This window comes from Primulina huaijiensis, chromosome 11 (assembly GCF_012295235.1).
Source record: "Primulina huaijiensis isolate GDHJ02 chromosome 11, ASM1229523v2, whole genome shotgun sequence".
Lineage (NCBI taxonomy): Eukaryota > Viridiplantae > Streptophyta > Magnoliopsida > Lamiales > Gesneriaceae > Primulina > Primulina huaijiensis.
The window spans coordinates 2,804,905-2,823,138 of record NC_133316.1 but is presented as its reverse complement, the minus strand read 5'-3'; the positions used below and the strand labels follow the sequence as shown (position 1 = coordinate 2,823,138).

The window sequence follows — 18,234 nt, the reverse complement described above, 5'->3', positions numbered from 1 at the left end:
TCAATGTAATTTTCTCCAACTAGTTGGTTGTTGGTTAATATCATAGACAGTGAATTTCCAGTCATTTTTCTGAAATTAAAATAAATTTAAATGAGCAATGCAATAAATAAAATTATGTGTTATGCATGAAATGCATTTGTAGATCCCAAAAACTACTACAACACTGCAATTTACCTAAAACTCCAAAATACATAATTTTTTCTTTAGGAAAAAACATGTTATTTATAGCTAGGCTGGGACCCTCCCACTAAATTCAATATATCTAGCAACTCATGCAATATTAATTTAGTATTGCTTGATTTTGGCCATCAAAAGATATTGTAAAAATATTCTATAGGAAATTCTCACAATATCATTGACTTAAGTGTATACCCTTAAATTAATTATTTATCAAGTACCAAATTAATTATGTCACCTATAGGGTGGTCACAATTAATTTTACTATAAAATAATAGGTCCAATCAAGTAATCAAAACAATGTAGCCCTCCTATAGGGAGACCAATAAAATTGGCACAAGGCATACATATATTCTTACTAATGGACTAATAAGGGAGACCGTGGGCTTATTTAAAATATACCCTCTCACACTTAATATTTAAATTTAATTTTGGGTTTTATCCAATCAATAAAATCATGACTATTTTAACTCTTAAAATAGTTCAAATATTAATCAAAATATTTATTCTCTAAAATAGAATAAATAAAATTTTATGCATGACAATATGGTACCTAAAGCGGTGTTTATGCAATCTACATGAATGACAAATATGAGCAATAATTAAGCAAGAACAAATTTATGACCCATCCTAGACACAATAAAATCAAAGATCTAATTGAGCCCAAAATTGGCCCAATACTTCAATAAAAAAAAATCCAGCCCAAGATTTTAATCCAGCAACCTGTTTTGGCCCAAGAAAAAAAAATTCCGGATCCGACCCAAAAGTCCATGACCCGAACCCGTGACCCAGAACCCGCCGATCCATCTTCAGCCCTACAGAAAAAACGCCGCCACCGCTGGATTCGCCGGAAACTCGCGGAAGTGAAGATCTCCACCGCGCCATTCACTGGAAAACCACCGAGACACCATATCCATTTCGAAATCGAAATTAGGTTTCCGATTTTTCCAGATCCAGCGAAAGAAAGATTGTGATTTTCGGATTCCTTCATCGTCCGCTCCACCGTGAAGAACAACGCATGAAAAAGACCGAAAAACACCTTCGCATACATTCCTCATCCTCACGGCCGCGTCCCTCCGATTTTCCGATCCAGATTTGCTCTTTCATGGTGGTTTTCGGAATTTGCAGAATAGGTCCCTGACGTTTTGAAGAAGATGCACTTTGGTCCCTGGAATCCTTTGGACGAAATTTCCGTCTAGTCCTTGTGGTTTTAATCGAATTGTATCCGACCCTCCAGTTCTTTAAACAGAAGCAGAAAAGCCCAAATCCGAAAAATACAATAAAATTGCACGAAAATAAACAAGGGGAAACATGGAGTCGTAATCCACCCCCTTGGTTACAGACTCGAAAATACGAAATACAATTTCACCAAAAACTAAGGCCATAAACTGTTCAAAAAAATAAATAAATCAATCCATTCAAACCATAATCACATAAATCTAACACCGCTTTAAACTAAAACATGCATAAATAATTAATTAATTCGAAATACGCAAAACAATATCAAAACCCGTGGCTCTGATACCATATGTTAGCCAAGATCGAGAAGATCGGATCACAAAAATTAATTTCTTGTGATCTCAATCATCTTTTCTTTCACAGGATCGATTGTTCTACGTATTTAACACGAATTAATTAATTACAACACACAGAAATTAGAGATTACCTTTGAAGCGTGTTTTCGATCTTTCTCTGCACTAATTCTACGCTCCAAACCTCCAAGCCTTCTCCGGTGTTCTCTCAAACTCTAAACGTAGGATTGTGTGTGGTCACTTGTTACNGATTGCGCTCTCAAATTAATTGATATTACTGAAGCACAAAATCAATAATTATATCCTCTGATTTATCGACCCAACACTAAACACTCAAATACTATAAGATGAGAGAAAGAACTCGATGAAAGGATGCTATGAAATGAGGAATAGAGCTCCCTCATTATTGTGAAATACATTTTATATTAATTGAAACGCGTTTCCAGCTTTTTCCCAACCAACAATATATGATTTCCCTCTACCACTGCATTAATTTTGCCTATATACTTGACATGATATGAGAGTGCATTTGAATTGATTCATTTAAATTTTATCCATTCAAATAACTCCATAAATTTAAAATCCATCATTTCAAAATATTCAATTAAAACATAACAAAAGTGTTCTAATCTGCCTTGTCTTTGTCACTGAATTATCACAATAAAAATTTCTGCACATTTACCTTTCATTCTTCTGATAATACATGATAACTACCTATGCAATCACGGATGAAAAGTTTATTAAAATTAGATTTTGTTTTATTTATTTATTTATTATTATTCATATTTGATTCCTTGTTGATGAGAGAAAGGATAGTGGAGATTACTGGAAAAATACGATGAAAGGTGAGACCATGCCTAAAGCAATCAAAGACCTCTTTAATCAAGATCCCAAATTGGATCCCAAAAAAGTCCACACAAATCGTTTCGTTACAAAATTCAACAACGACCCTACTTTCATAATATATCACGGCCAAGAACCAAATCCATGATATGAATGAAGTGTATTAGCGTTTGAGTTCGAGTTCGAGTTTGATGATATACTATGTTTTCATGTATCTAAACTCGTGGGATTTTGTGTTCCATTACTTTAAATTTGTATGGTTTCGCGATAGCTTTGTTTGATCGTGAGATTTGGCGATTCAAATTCATCACCGTCTCTTCACACGCAATATGTGCATATATATAGAAGTTTGTTGTTGAAACTATTTCTTAATTTAGATGCAAAATCCATGAATTGTTTTTCTTCGTTAGATTGGAGGAGAAATTGGTCACAGTAAAGAAATCATCCACGATTTCTAGTTCTTGAGGTATATCTCATAATTTCTGAAATTTAATAGTATGAATTATTATTTTTAATTACATGCAACTCAAAAATATTTTTCATATAAATCATCCGTAATTTTTTTCATCATGAATAGATCCATGAGAAATTGAAGATTTAGTAACCGGTAAAGCACACCATCCATAACTTTCTAATTATTGCTTTATATGATCAAATGCAGACATGAACACTGTTTCAATAATTTTATATATTGCTGGTAATGATCGTAAGACATAGAATAATCAATTATAGTATTAAAGGGGTGATGCTAATTAGTATATCTAGATCATTGACATTATGTGAATTGATTGAAATAGTTCATCAGAAGTTAGATATCGATTTCACGAAATCTAGATTGAATCTTTCAACCAAATAGCGCATATGGACATATCGTGTTTAGCAGAAGCACATGTTGTCCTTGATGATAATACTTTACAATTTATGTTGGGTCTTAATTCCGACGTGCATAGCATGGAGTTGTATATTGAATGTGAGACCATCAAATATAATGTAATAATAAATGTTCTTGAGTCGTACATGCCATGTATTAGACAATGCCTAAGCATGACAATATTTGATCAACAAGCTGGTACTTCGGCAGCTGCTTTTCATGAAGATGTGGACCAATCTTATACATCCATGGATAATAGTGTTGGTGATTGAGATAAAAAAATTTGATGATATAATGAACGAATTAAGAAAAAGCAACCAATTAAAGACATAAACATATTTGTCTGAAATTGATAAACAGAAGTGAGCTCTTGCCCATGACGGTGGCTGGCGCTTTGGTATGATGACAAAAAATATGTCTTGAGTGTCTTAATTGTGTTCTCAAGGGTGATCGTCGACTTCCGATTATAGCAATAGTTAAGATGACTTTCCAACTATGTGCATAATATTTTATTGATTGCATCACAAGATGTCAACATATGATCCAGAACAACCAAACTTAGCCTAACTATGTGTTTCGTAAATATGAGAAATGGTATGTCAAATCCAACGAACATAGTGTGAGCAGGACCGAGATCAGAGCTAAGCAGGCAACCCTGAAATCCAGGGGGCGTCCAGGGCAATGTAAACATGTTCAAGTTGCCACACTAACAATGCGTGAATGCTCTTGTGGAAAATGGACAATCTTCTGAATTCATTGTTCTCATGCAATTTGTACGGAAAATCACTTTGGGCTAGAACTTTCTACGTTTGTGTAGCCATGGTTCCAAATGAGCCAATACGTAAAAATATGTGAAGGAAGATTCCATGCTATTCAAGATGATCACTATTGGGATACACCATTATTCGAGCTACACCACAATCCAGTCTGACGTCAAAGACGAAGAGAACGGAAGAATAGAACGACCAGAATCCGAAATGAGATGGACCAACCACCGTTCGAGACAAGCAACACCTTCAACGAGAAATGCATCAAGACAGTAACAGTGTATATTTTTCTTCATGTCAATTGTATGGTGACGTGCATTGTTTAATATAGTTTTTTTTTAATATCCTTGTGTTGACAATTTGATTCCAAAATATTTTTTAGATCATTTTGGATCTGGGAACAGAGCCGAAGAAAGAAGATTGGAAAAGACAAGGAACACAATTGTATGTTTGTTAAAATATTTCTATTATTGATATCATCAATTTTTTACAAATTATAAGTTATCATTATCATTTAACAATTAATTTGTAATAAATAAAATAAAGTCACCATGTCAATTTGTCAATATCAATCTTAACAATGACTATGATTTCTCACATACATACATGACTAATATATAATTATTTGTGTTTCATAGTTTTTGTGTATTTCGCAGGACTGTTTCACAGTTCAGTATCACTCAATCATACAATTAATTTTATTTTCTAGATGCACGATGTAATTCAACTTGAAACTATGTTTTAAACTACATTATTTTGTGTTCCATATTTTTTCTTATTTTTTGTTCAATGTTTGTATCATGATGAACAACTTTGTTTTTTTTATTGCTTTTGTGTTATGTCTATTAATTGAACATTTTTATATTTAAACTATATTAATGTATAATTTAGTTGTGGAATCATACAAGTAAAACAATCACTTTAATATTAACAACATAGAAAAAAATAAAAAAACAGTAAAACGAAATTTAATATTGAAAGCATGCAACTGATACAAATAAAATACATCACAATCGAATGAAATTACATAAAACTAGCACACGATAGCAATAAAATTTACACAACTCAAATTTAACTACAAAAATCCTCTAATTCCACATTTAGGCTGGCGTTTTTCTCATTTTCCTTTATGCCTCATTATACGACAATCACCTGGAACTTCATCTTTCACGTTTTATTAGTTCATATTTTATTCTCCCGAACCTTCGTCGTTCGTATTTTCTTCCTCTTCTGGTCTTCTTCATTCACATTTTCTTCGTCCGAATCTTAATATTCACATTGCCTGTAAGTTGGTTGTTTGAGGTTCTCATACCCCATATCTCCGAATATTTTGGGAACGGAATATGTGATATGTTATAATTTGGGTCCATCATATCCGCGCTCCATTCACCCATAAGCATAACTGTGAAAGAAGGAATATACAGATAATTTGGAGTTTGGAAATCATGATCCTCGTCCATGTAAATTGGTTGTGATGACACATGGTAATTTGTAATATGAGAAGTTCTAGCCTCATTAGCAAACTTTCGGTGTGGCTGAGGTGACTCTTCAAAATGATGTGAGTGAGGTCGTTCTTGATTACGATGAGACTGAGGCATGTCTTCAAATCGATGCGGCTTAGATATTCTGTCAAGCCTTACATAAATCCTCTCGTCAATTTGTATAGTTTCTATACTAGCAGTCTCCAGTACCTCACGATGCTGATCTTGCAACGAAAGTTCATGAAACCAACTCCTCAAAACTTCAGCATTGTTCCTTTGAAAAATAATTGAAATAATCATCATTAAATGAGTGAACATTTAAAATATAGTATTGTAAATTTGAAAAAAAAAAAGTATATTATAACAAATTCATCATAACACATCTAAAATTTGCATCACCTGGCTTATATCCATATTTTGCTTGTGGATCGATGGGGTTTATCAAACGATGAGTTATTTTATAATACCACATCGCGTACTCACGTGTCATGTCTGTATTTTTTATTCTAGGCTTACTCTCAGCAATCAAATTGACGCCATCATCCCATGTATCAATGCTTTTTTTTTTTTAAATGATGTTTGGCCCAATTATAGTTTCGTTTCCCTTCTCGGGTGCATTCATGAAATTCATCTCCATCAAAACCTGGCCTTGGAATGTGCTGCAACTGAACAAATTGCCGCAGAACTCAGTCTAGGCGATACGTATCAACAATGTTGAAACATATAAGCGGGTACACCGAACACCAATATTCTTTATCAAATTCATTATAATACAACACTCATTTAAATTACAATGAACGAAAAAATATCAACTAAGATGCAAAACTCTAAACATATATGACTTGCAATTCTATTTAATTTTTTTACTAAATACCTGGTTGGGTTGCATCTTAACCAACAAGTCATGAATCACTCACACTAAATTAGTAGTAGTATGTGTCTACATAAAATAACAGTTCCACCTACATGAAAATAAATCTGACAATATATTTACAATGCACATAACAAAAAAGTGTTTGCACAACAATTTATGAATATACCTTTCGCCAAATGGAGAGAACAAAAGGATTTGGTCATTGTGCTCATCGTCATCAGGAATGTCGCCAAATGGATTTCGACAAAAAAAGATAATTCTAGACAATGCTCAAACCTGGAACAATAATACATAAATTAAACATAATAATGAGTGCGCAACGAAAAAATGTTCCAAAATAATAAATAATTCTTAATTAATATATACTTGTAAAATGAAATTTGCTCTTACTATTTCACCTTTTTGCCAATAGTTGATGCAATACACAATTTACGGTAGAGAAATGCTAATATAACACTTTCCCAACTGTATTTAGAAACTTGATTAATGTCTTGGAGAAGACGCAAGTACATCAAATTTACCGAACAACCATCTGAATCAGGTAACATACATCCTCCGATAATCATCAATGTCACATATCAGCTCAACATCTTGCAACATTATTGTTATCTCATCAATGCGAAGATGAAATATATGGGCCTCTTAGGGCCATCTTTCAACTAGATTCATAATCAAATGATTATCATATTTGAGAAATTCACAATGAATAATGCCATGGAATCACATATCATATAAACACACAAAAACACGATAATATATTATTTATCTTCACGTAACTTTGATATAATATTACCAGATCGGCATACCTATAAAGTTTTATCCAAAATATTGGCTGATATCACAGTTGATATATGAGTTTCTTGTGTATGTAAAACATTATCATCTATGGTTCCGGCTTTATGTATCAAGAAAACACATTTGAAAAGTGTGTTTTGAAAGTGAACGTAGATGCTGCAATTGGAATAGAAGGTAAGGACAACGGGCATCTCCCCTCGTATTAATTAGCTATTCACGAAAGGTTATTGGTGGCCTCACATCCTGCATGACCTCGTATTTGTTTTTATTTATTTATTTTTTTTTTTAAAATTTAAAAACTCCGCAGCTATTTGTCGGATCATCAAATCTCAATAATTGAGATCAAATGGACGGCGTAGATCAAGAGTTTACGGCGTTGCTCCGTGTTACCGTGAGGCTGCGTCGCAGAATATAAAATCAAATTGAGATACACACAGAGTCGAGCGGCGGCTGGAAAAGTGTTCAGTGACAATGGAGGAAAAGCGAAGAGATTCCACCGGAACGCCGCCGACGGCGGCCATCGATGGTTATACTCTGGCTTCGGAGCCTTTGACGTCGTCTCGGAGGAGAGGTGGTACACAAAAACGGAAATCGGCGTCCATCAATAGCGGCTTCGGAGGCACAGATCCTCAATCGACGTCTTCCAAGAGACAGGCTAGGGAAAAGACGCCCGTGGTGCCTTTTCCTCCGATCCACCTTAATGGACCTTGCACTAGGGCACGGGTTCAGCCTAACAATGGTACTAGTTTATCTCTGGATGCGTCGGATTTTAAGGTTGAATCGGAGGCGAAGGCGGAGGAGTTGAGGAGAGTTAGTGAAAATTGGGAGGAGTTGGAGGCAGAGATTGAGGCCGAATACGAAGCCATTATATCGAGAGACGCGAATGCCCATGTGGTGCCTATTCATGCTGGTGAGTGAGTGATGATTCAATATTGTTGGAACGTCGTGCTTGGAATGTCGTTTGCACGAACATTTTTTTTTTATTTTCAACCATTTGTTTGGATTTTTAGAGCTGTGCAAGTTTGTGCGGTTGAAAACTTCACGATCGATTATTTTTCAAAGAATTTGACCTTTTGAATCCGCCCAATTGTCGAATTAAGGGGAGTGAAGTGTTAGTTTGGTGAATTTGAGAAAATGCAATAACTGAAATATATTTGGCACTGTGCAGTGAAATGTTCACTTCCGAAGCTTAGTTTTCTGGTCTTAAAGACTCAGGGTTTGAAAAATTTGGGCAAGTGTTTTAAAATTCACATTGTAATTTCAGAATCTGGAAATGCAAATCTGTGTGTGTATGGACCTGAATCTGCTTATTTAATTTAGCGAGGTTTTATGTAGGAAAACATGTTGAACTGTTGGATAAACGTTTTTATACATTCGATTGCCAGGCAGTTGTGCAGAAATAATACTAGGTAGACCTGTTAGAATTTTCTGTCCATTTTCTAAGCGAACCTTACAAAAAGAAAGTGTCTTGTATGTTTCTAGGTTGGTTTTCTTGGAACAAAATTCATGCTCTGGAGGAGAGGATGATGCCTTCTTTCTTCAGTGGGAAATTGGAGAGTAGGACTCCAGAAATATACATGGAGATACGTAATTGGATACTGAAGAAGTTTCATTTTAATCCAAATTCTCAAATTGAGTTGGAACAACTTTCCGAGCTCACAGTTGGAGATTTGGATGCTAGGCAAGAGGTGATGGAGTTTCTAGACTACTGGGGTCTGATCAATTATCATCCATTCCCAGAGAATGAACCTGTTGCTATTGTTACTGTTGATGATGATGAAGCAAGAAAAAAGGACTCTTTGGTTGAAAAACTATTTCAGTTTGAAACAGTGGAATCATGGACTCCTGTTGTTACTAAGACAAATATGGAGATGCCTTCCATGCCTTCTGGATTGTTACCCGATTCTGTCATTGCTGAAGAACTGAATAAGTCTGAGGGTCCTTCTGTCGGATACCATTGCAATTCTTGTTCAACAGATTGTTCCCGGAAACGTTATCATTGCCAGAAGCAGGTTTCTGTCTCTGGCACTGCTCTTTCTTTGCGTTGATCGTCTACTCTGGCAGTTCAATATTTTTTGTAATGCTTTTATGTCTTATAAGCGTGAACTAACATTATTCGGCAATTTTAATGTCTTTGCATTCATCTAATCATATGTATGCTCAGCAATCAAAGTGCAACTAATTGTTTTTAGAAGAAGATGATGGCAAGCCCGTTTCTGTATGGACTTTTATTCAAATTTTTCCCATTGGGAATCCTGACGTGCCAAACAAATTCTAATCTCTAGAGAGTACAGGATAGGTGTCATGTTAATAATCACCGTTTTTACTTGCGTTGAGTTGAGGTTGTAATTTAGCTGAAACCTAGAAGCGGTGCAAATGCAGGACATTTGTGATTTATTCCGAGCAAGTTTAGATCCTTCACTGTTTTAAAGTTAGTTTCTAATGTGAAACTTGGGTAATTTCAAGAATGTTCTAACTTGAAAATATTCAGGAGTTTCATCTTTCACGTGTTGGAAGGTGTGACCTATCATGGGATAGAAAAAAGCATAAAAAGGAAGTCAAAATCTAACGTGAAAGACAACAATCCAATCAAAAGAGCTGTCTGCGAGTAACCAAAATGTTGATGAACGAGGAAAATCACCCTCAACTTGGATGGTTGATTTTTGGATTACTGGCATTTCTGTTTTATCTTGTATATTGCAAAATATTGTCGGAATCCAAGCGAATCACTTTTTTTGCTTATTTATTAATTAACAATTGATGATACTCTTGTGACTAGTTATGGAAGTTGGCAGCTTTTTTCTAGCATTTATAACCTCTTCATCTATCTTTTAGGCAACTCTTAGATTTGTTCTTTAATCTCTCATTTGGACGTTCTTTCACCGGCTCCCTGATTTTTCTAGTATTTGTCATTTATTTATACCTCCAAAACTCTTTCTGGTTTTAATTATCCAACGTTGATTGTTTCTTCCCCTACATCTTTCATGGTAACTTGCATGACTGCTGAACTCAACCTGAGCACAGGCAGATTTTGATTTATGTGCTGAATGCTTCAACAATGGAAAGTTTGGCTCGGATATGTCCGTTTCAGATTTCATTCTCATGGAATCAGCTGAAGCTGGTGGTGTTAGTGGAGGGAAATGGACAGATCAAGAGACTCTTTTACTTCTTGAAGCAATAGAGTTGTTCAGAGATAATTGGAGTGAGATTGCTGAGCATGTGGCCACAAAAACAAAAGCTCAGTGTATACTGCACTTTGTTCAAATGCCGATTGGAGATGTGTTTTTCAATAGTGATGATGAAAACGATGTGATTCCTAAAGAAATTGGATTACCAGTTTCCATCACTACCGAAAATTCATCTCCGAAAGCTGACCACGACACAGATACGGATGTTAAAGATGTCACTGAGAAAACAGAAAATGAGGGTGATGCCACAGACAACCGGGCCTCATCCAGCCCAATTGAAATCCCAAAACCAGAAGAAGTTGATGATTCAGATAAGAGCCTTGAATTTATGGAAAACTTTACGCAGAAAGCCTTGAAGGACGCATTTGAAGCTGTGGGTTCTCTTTCTTCACCAGGGGATAAACTATCATTTGCTGAGGCGGGTAATCCAGTGATGGCATTGGTATGTGGATTATCTTTTCCTTTTCTCCCAAATTGAGTAACTTTTCATGTATTTGCATTGGTTTGTGAACTACTTGTTGAACGCAAAACTGGTTGCAGTGAGTTTATATTCTGTAAATCCTACACCTATTTTTTTTGTTTGCTTCCAACCTAGTCTATTTTCTCTTCTTAGGCAGCATTTCTAGTGCGATTGGTGGAACCTAATATTGCAAGTGCATCAGTTCATAGCTTCTTAAAAGCTTTATCTGCCAAACATTCCAGCGAACAACTCGCTGCGAGACACTGTTTACCTATGGAAGACCCACCAGATGAGAAGAAAAAGCTGGCAGACTCCGAAGGGTTTGTGAATTTCTATACTTAATCATACCTTATAACATGAATATTATTTCTGATATCAATTGAAAAAATTTGCAGCGCTGCTACTGAAACTGTTGAGGATGAAACTGAGAAAGACGGGAATGAACATGTTGAAAAGCAGAATGAGGAAACACCTGATTCAGCTGTTCAGGGTATCAGCATTCAAGATGATGACAAGGAAGAAAATAAGGAATCTAGTTCTGAGGAACATAAAGAAAAAAAGGATGCTTCCTCTGAACAGAAACTCGTTGCTTCTACCAGTAGTGACAAATCTGAATTTCCAAGGAAACAATCTCTAAAAGATGCTGAAGCATCAGGTGTTTCGGGGTCACATACCCAGCTTAATTTTAATCATGTAAAAGAATCAGATAATGGAGGTTCAGCTATGGAATTGTGTGAGTCTGAAGGTCCTCTGAAAGATAAAAATTTGACATCTAACTCAGAAAAGGAAGATACTGAACCTTTTTTTATGTCAGATTCAGCAACGGAAAAAGAGATAAGAGAAGGTGCAATTCAAAATTCTATTTAGCACTTTTCATCATTTGGAAGAAGGTTTTGGAGTTTCACTAGTTAATTAATGGAAATAATTGAACAATCTATTCATCAACTATTCCTTTACAGGTGAACTGGAAATGAATGGCACAAAAACCAGTTAGTTTTTTTATTTGCGTTGGAGAAATTCATCTCCATGATATGTTAAATCACTAGGCTACACTTTGATTTCCATCAATAAATAGGTTTCTTTTTTCCTTGTGTGTGTATCTTAAGTTCTATGATAGCGCTTAAATGAACAACCTGGATTTTTCACTGAGAACATGTGGTAACCTATAAAAGAAGGGTTGTTACAAGATATTTCTGGGAGGATCTTATTGGATGCCTTCTATCAAATGCTAATGCAGGTGATAAAGAAGCCAAAGAGCATGATGGTAAAAAGAAGAATTCCCTGGTTGCTAAAAATGATCTTGATATCAACAAATTAAGGCGTGCTGCAGTGACTGCTCTTTCAGCTGCAGCAGTGAAATCAAAGCTTCTAGCAGATGAAGAGGAAAGCCAAATTCGTCAGCTTGCTATATTACTGGTAGAAAGACAGGTACTATAACCACTAATATACACTCTCTAGTCTCCTGCTGATGGAACTGCGAATGGATTTAATGGTTTGAGTCATATCTTGGATCATTCACACTTTTGTACTGGTCTGAGCGTATTATTTCATGAAGTTGTCGTGCAAGAGTCCAAATTAACTTGATTTGTTCGAGAGTGAAATTTGAAGCTTGCATTTCTGATTTGTCACTGAAAGCTCGTATTAGCCATTAGTTCTTGTTGAACTTCCTATTTAAAGCTCTATTATAAGCATGATTGAAGGTATGCATATATGTTAACAAGTTACTCTAAAAGACGGCCAAAGCTTAGGATTGGATCCGAAATAATATTTTTGAGACATGACTTTGTATGGAATCTGGGCTTCATTTTTTCGTTTCTGTTGTCTGTGATAAAGTTGAGCATAATGAACCTCGAGTTCTACGTGATCTCTCTCTCTATGTGCTTTTATACACGTTTCTGTGCTTCCGCTGATTGCTCAGACTTCCTTGTTTGCAGTTGCACAAACTCGAAACAAAATTGGCTCTCTTTGGTGACTTGGAAAATGTGGTTTTGCGTGTTAAAGAACAGTTGGATAGGTCAAAACAGAGGCTTTTCCAAGAGAGAGCACAGATTATTGCGACACGACTTGGCATGCCAGCATCTGCTCGGCCTACTTCGCACCATTTACCTTCCAACAGAGCACCAGCACCAGCACCAGCACCAGCATTTAATTTCCCGAACCAGGGATTAAGACCCTTGATGGGAACAAACACCCTAAGACCACCTATTTCACGACCAACAATGGCTCCAAATCCTGCTTCAAGCACTTTCATGCACATAAATGCTGCAGGAAGTTCGATGCAACCCAATTCAGATAAGTTTTCTTCATTTGGCGCAAAGTAGTTGCGTGAGCATTTTTTGGAGAAATCATTTCCTTAGCATGATCTGAGAGTTCTTGATTGTAGAATTCTAAGCATGTAATTTATTCAAAATTTCCGATAGCAACAATATTGTTTCATACACGCCCAGACAGAATAGGAAGACTCTGAATTCCTTCGACCGGACAGGGTGATTGATTCTCCTCACAACCTTTTGTACTAGTTATGTAGATTAAATGACCCCAAACTATTGTATTAGTTGTGCTAGGCAGTTCCAGGTACAATTTCTGTATTTAAAAATGCATACTCAAGCTAGTTTTCCATGTATTTTGCTCAAATATAACCGAATTTTCTTTTTATAGTCATGCACCGACACATTCAACTTTTAGGCCAAACTTGGGTCAAAAGGGTGAATCCAATGATTTTCTAATCTGCTAGGTTACTCGTGGCCAACATACAGCGAAGTAATAAAAGATGAAACGAGAACTGAAGAAGATTATATCTGCATTTGTCATAAGAAACCGAGGGGTAAGCCAATTTAGAGACGGACCAATTAATTTATTACGAAGAGTAGCAAGCTATAGTTCAAACCGGACAAAATTAAGAGTTGGTAAACAGTAGTGTTACATATATCTCTTGCCAAAATCGAAGATGATACACGCACATTCAACCAATAGGACAACAAAAGCATTTAGAATTGTACATAAAATTGTGTTTGGTCAGCACTCGCATCCACCTGACCTCTGCTGACTTGCAACGTCAATCGTGTCGGGTAAGTACCTTTAATGCCACCAAAAATTTTCTTCAAATTTAGAAAACAATCAAGAAGCTACCATTGCAATATTGTATTATGTTAAGATGCATCTTTAACTCTCACCCAGCCACAATAGAACCTAATGAAAATTGCATTACCTTGTTCCAACTATCAAAAATTAAATTCGAACTTAAACTCAGGGTGTCCTAATGACTATATTTGAGCTCAACTAGAAAAACTTCCAATACTTGGGGTCAAGTCAAGCCTGACTCAGTCAAGTTTATCTGGTTCGAGCTTTTGACGAGCTCAGTTTTTTCTAGCACGAGTTCGACAATTATATGGCCCACGTATATTTCCAAAAATAGTTGATAAGGGGCCACACTAATTCAAATAATATTTGGAAGTCGAGAAAACATTGGCTCGATTCTTAACGAGTACTTCTAGCCTGAGACAGCAGAACTCTACCTTGACTTAAGACAGCAGAAGAGCTATTAACTCAACTTCGATTCAGTCAAAGCTGAGCTCTCTTGCTGAGCTAATTTCAAGCAGTTTGGATCAATACAGCCTCACCCAACACATATGTCCAAACTAATATGATGTTTATGTGCATTCAGAATGAATCAATTGAACCAGATTTGGAACGAAAGCATATAGTTTTTTTATTTAATCACTCACATTTCTTCTTCTTCACCACTCTTCAAGGCATTCTTCGCAATGACCTGGAAAGCCTCCTCAATATTGGTGCCTTCCTTGGCAGAAGTCTCGAAGTAGGGAATGTTCCCTTTTGAGGCACACCAAGCCCGAGCCTTTTTCTCAGATACCTGCAACAGTGCAATTGAGTTGGCATAACATTCTGAATAAAAAAGAAAAGTTCACAGGTTCAAGAACTGAATTATGATAAACATTAGTAGTATAAATATCAGCATTGCATTTCCTCCAATATACCAATAAGATCCAAAATATGTTCAATTTTTTTCTTTCAGCAACGGGGCATTCCTAAAGTGTGAGCCATACTTGTGTCTTGACACCGTATAGACCTTTTTCAAAAGTACTCGTGCATCGCAGGGAAAAAAGGCTTCTCTGAAGAAAGGGAAAAAGATGAGGAAAAGCATAAAGAAAAAAGCTTACCACTCTGCTATTTCCACCATCCACATCGATCTTATTGCCAATCACAACAAATGGAAAATTTTCTGGATCTGATGGACTTGCCTGCAGGAAAATTTCCCTTTTTGTTAGCATTTTTCATTTCTCAAACTAACTAAGAAGTGGGGCCAACACAAACGACAAAACTTTGTTCTCAAATTGTACACGACTGGCAACTAAATAAATAGCACAAGGGAATATATTTTGAACATAAACAAGGCCAAAAAATTTTCAGACAATCCTAGTAAATTAAAACAAAACATACCCTTCTTACCCAGCACGGACAAAAGCGAAGAAAAAAAGCAGCATAAAACATTTATATTTCAAAACCACAAGGGTAATTCCTTGGATGTTTTGTACTAAATCTAATCTAATCAACTTCTTTTGAAGCATGAGGAAGAGACTGGTTGGTAAATTCTCAGTCCATTATAAAGAGAGATGCACACAAAAAATCACATGTGAGTTTGAGGAAAGATGAAAGAGCAGTGTTGTCCTTACAGAAACACGCAAAGAAATGACACCAACGAAAAAGAATAACAGGTTTCACAATAAATAAGAATGAATAGTACAGATACCTGAAGCCAGGCAAGAAGACAAAAAGAACGACACAAGTACCTGAATAAGAAATTCTTCTCTCCAGTTGTTGAGATTATCAAATGATTTAAGTACATTGACATCATAGACAAGCACACAGCAATCAGCACCACGGTAAAATGCAACCCCAAGACTTTGAAATCTTTCTTGGCCAGCTGTATCCCATATCTAATTCAAGAACAGAGTCAGTCCAAGATCTTGAGAATTGCGCTAGAGTATTAGATGTACATGGAAATACAGGTCATTTATTACATAATTTCAGTTGTCTGATCATGTTTTTCAATTCAAAAGGATACCCGTATGGCCGTATGACAGCTTAAGTAAGACATGTATCTGTTCGGATGTCCAAATTCAAAACGAAAAGTTCGGAAATAAGAATATACCCAAAACATATTTTCCTCAAACTGCTATCATTCGGATGAAACTTTTGATACCCAAATCTAGCAGAGTGACAATAGTGGGTCTTTGAAGCATAAACATAATATGAGCTAGAATTTTTGGCAACCAAGGTAAGTTATCCACAGGGATGAGACATGTGAAACAAGTACGGGTCTCATCTTGACTCAAAAAACTTCTACATCATGGTGCCCAAACACCAAAAGGACACATGGGTACCAAATCCTTTTGCAGTATCTCACAGTGATCCAAGGTCCTAAGAACTCGATTTTCTTGCTAACTTTGTGGAAAAATAAGTTGTCTGAATGAACCAACTAGGTCCTCGACTCCTCGGTAATTTCTCTCACTTTAATCGAAAACCTTATATATAAACATAACAAAAACCTTTACATCTAAAACCTCAAAGCACACCAAGATCCCTCAAAACCATTAACAACACCATTCTATAACAGCTATCATGATGAATCAAACACATTCCCGACCTACCTGTAACGTAAAGAGTCGGTCCTCAAACTGAACTTCCTTGGTCAGAAAATCTGCCCCAATAGTGGCCTTGTATTGGATGCTAAATTTCTTATTTACATATCTTTAAATGACAGTCAAGAAAAACCACAATAGAAATTAATCTAGGAATGTTTTTTGTCAAGGAGAAAAGAACAAGTCGAGACTATCTTTAAGTGAGAGCAATTATCCTAACATATATATTAACTTTTCAAGGATACTGATTCATCAAAGAGGTCTTTCCCACCCTGCAAATCACGCACAACACAGTTCCACACAGGTCAATCAACATATGCATTCACATAAATAGTGATATAGTGCTTTTCTGTAAACAAGAAAATTCAGATGAAAATAATGAATGCAAGGAACATCATCTCCGTATCGGTCTCAGTATCGGGTTTTAGTGATAAAGGAAGAAACAATATTTCCCCCTTTTATTTTGTTTCAACATCCAGTTGGATAATTGATTTCCCGTGTGAAACTGAAACAACATTTTTCTGTTCGACAGAACAATCAAAATTTGAGCGGAGTTGAACATCATAATAAAGTGAATGTTTTGAAAAGTAATGAACGCCAAAATGTATCTTCCCTGTTGTTCACGATAAGATTCATACCTCAAACATGCCAAGGAAATTGATTTAAAAACGTTAAACATAACTACTTCACAGATAACTCATCTTTTCACATAACAATACAACTAAACTACATGATAAAAGAGGAAACTGATGCTTAGAACGTCGAAATAAATTACTTTTCAGAAATAATTTTCAATAATCTAGCATTTTCGTTCAACTCTACTGCATGATCTAGTCGTAAATCTTATCAGCTCATCAAACATAGGAATAAAGAAAACCTAGAAATGAAAGACCCACATTCCAAGACAATCAAATCAAAAACATCCAACATCAACACATGTATTGAAACTTTCACATGATTCGCACATTTATAATGAAAAACAAGAACGTATAATTGCAACAACCACTTGCCCGCTGTCGCCGAGAATGATGACTTTGAGAAGCGCTCTTCTACGAGATGGCATCGTTTCGAATTCGGGTTGGATACAGACAACCCGATCTCAGATTCCGGATCGTAAAAGTAGAGGAAGGAAGAAGACCGAAGTTCTCGAAGTGTTTTAGTTTGAGAAATTTTTCGATGTTTAGTTTAATATATGAGTCAGCTTTGTTGTCAAGTCGGCTGAGTATGTTTCCAGCTGGCGGCTTCTGGATTTTTATTTAGCTATGGATCATAAATAAGAGACACATAGTTCAGTTTGAGACGATATTTTGAATTTGATTATTTTTTATTATAACAATACATGATTTAGTTTAGCATGATATTTTGAGTTCTAGTGATTAAAATTATGAGTTCTTGACATTTTTGGTGATAATTTTATTTTGTATGTCATTATTTTCGCTCTTTCTATGATTTCGAAATATTAGACAACTCTTTTCTTTATGAAAACTTTTACATGAGCATTTCTTGAAGTATGACATCTATGATATTCTCATTAGATCAAGCCAACTTTTATGTCGGTCTTGAGCAATCTTGAGTCTTTCTTAGAT

General features: G+C 35.7%; 2 protein-coding genes and 1 long non-coding RNA gene across 3 annotated transcripts; 2 read left to right on the top strand and 1 right to left on the bottom strand.

Annotated features, from left to right (window-relative positions):
* Window positions 1–2,939: 2,939 nt before the first annotated feature.
* Window positions 2,940–4,768, top strand: LOC140987191 (uncharacterized). The gene is made up of 3 exons (XR_012177085.1): window positions 2,940–3,018; window positions 4,051–4,470; window positions 4,573–4,768. It is a non-coding gene; the product is annotated as an uncharacterized lncRNA (long non-coding RNA).
* Window positions 4,769–7,744: 2,976 nt separating this feature from the next.
* LOC140988844 (SWI/SNF complex subunit SWI3D-like) lies at window positions 7,745–13,672 on the top strand. The gene is made up of 7 exons (XM_073457922.1): window positions 7,745–8,250; window positions 8,823–9,352; window positions 10,365–10,970; window positions 11,142–11,308; window positions 11,384–11,832; window positions 12,226–12,416; window positions 12,923–13,672. Exons 1-7 carry the CDS (start codon window positions 7,812–7,814, stop codon window positions 13,307–13,309), a joined length of 2,769 nt encoding a protein of 922 aa, XP_073314023.1. The 5' UTR covers window positions 7,745–7,811; the 3' UTR covers window positions 13,310–13,672.
* Window positions 13,673–13,814: 142 nt separating this feature from the next.
* On the bottom strand, window positions 13,815–17,880 carry LOC140988845 (ras-related protein Rab7-like). The gene is made up of 7 exons (XM_073457923.1): window positions 17,659–17,880; window positions 16,894–16,920; window positions 16,658–16,757; window positions 15,797–15,943; window positions 15,167–15,247; window positions 14,714–14,859; window positions 13,815–14,064 (listed from the first exon to the last, which is right to left on the bottom strand). Exons 1-7 carry the CDS (start codon window positions 17,709–17,711, stop codon window positions 14,004–14,006), a joined length of 615 nt encoding a protein of 204 aa, XP_073314024.1. The 5' UTR covers window positions 17,712–17,880; the 3' UTR covers window positions 13,815–14,003.
* Window positions 17,881–18,234: the final 354 nt, after the last annotated feature.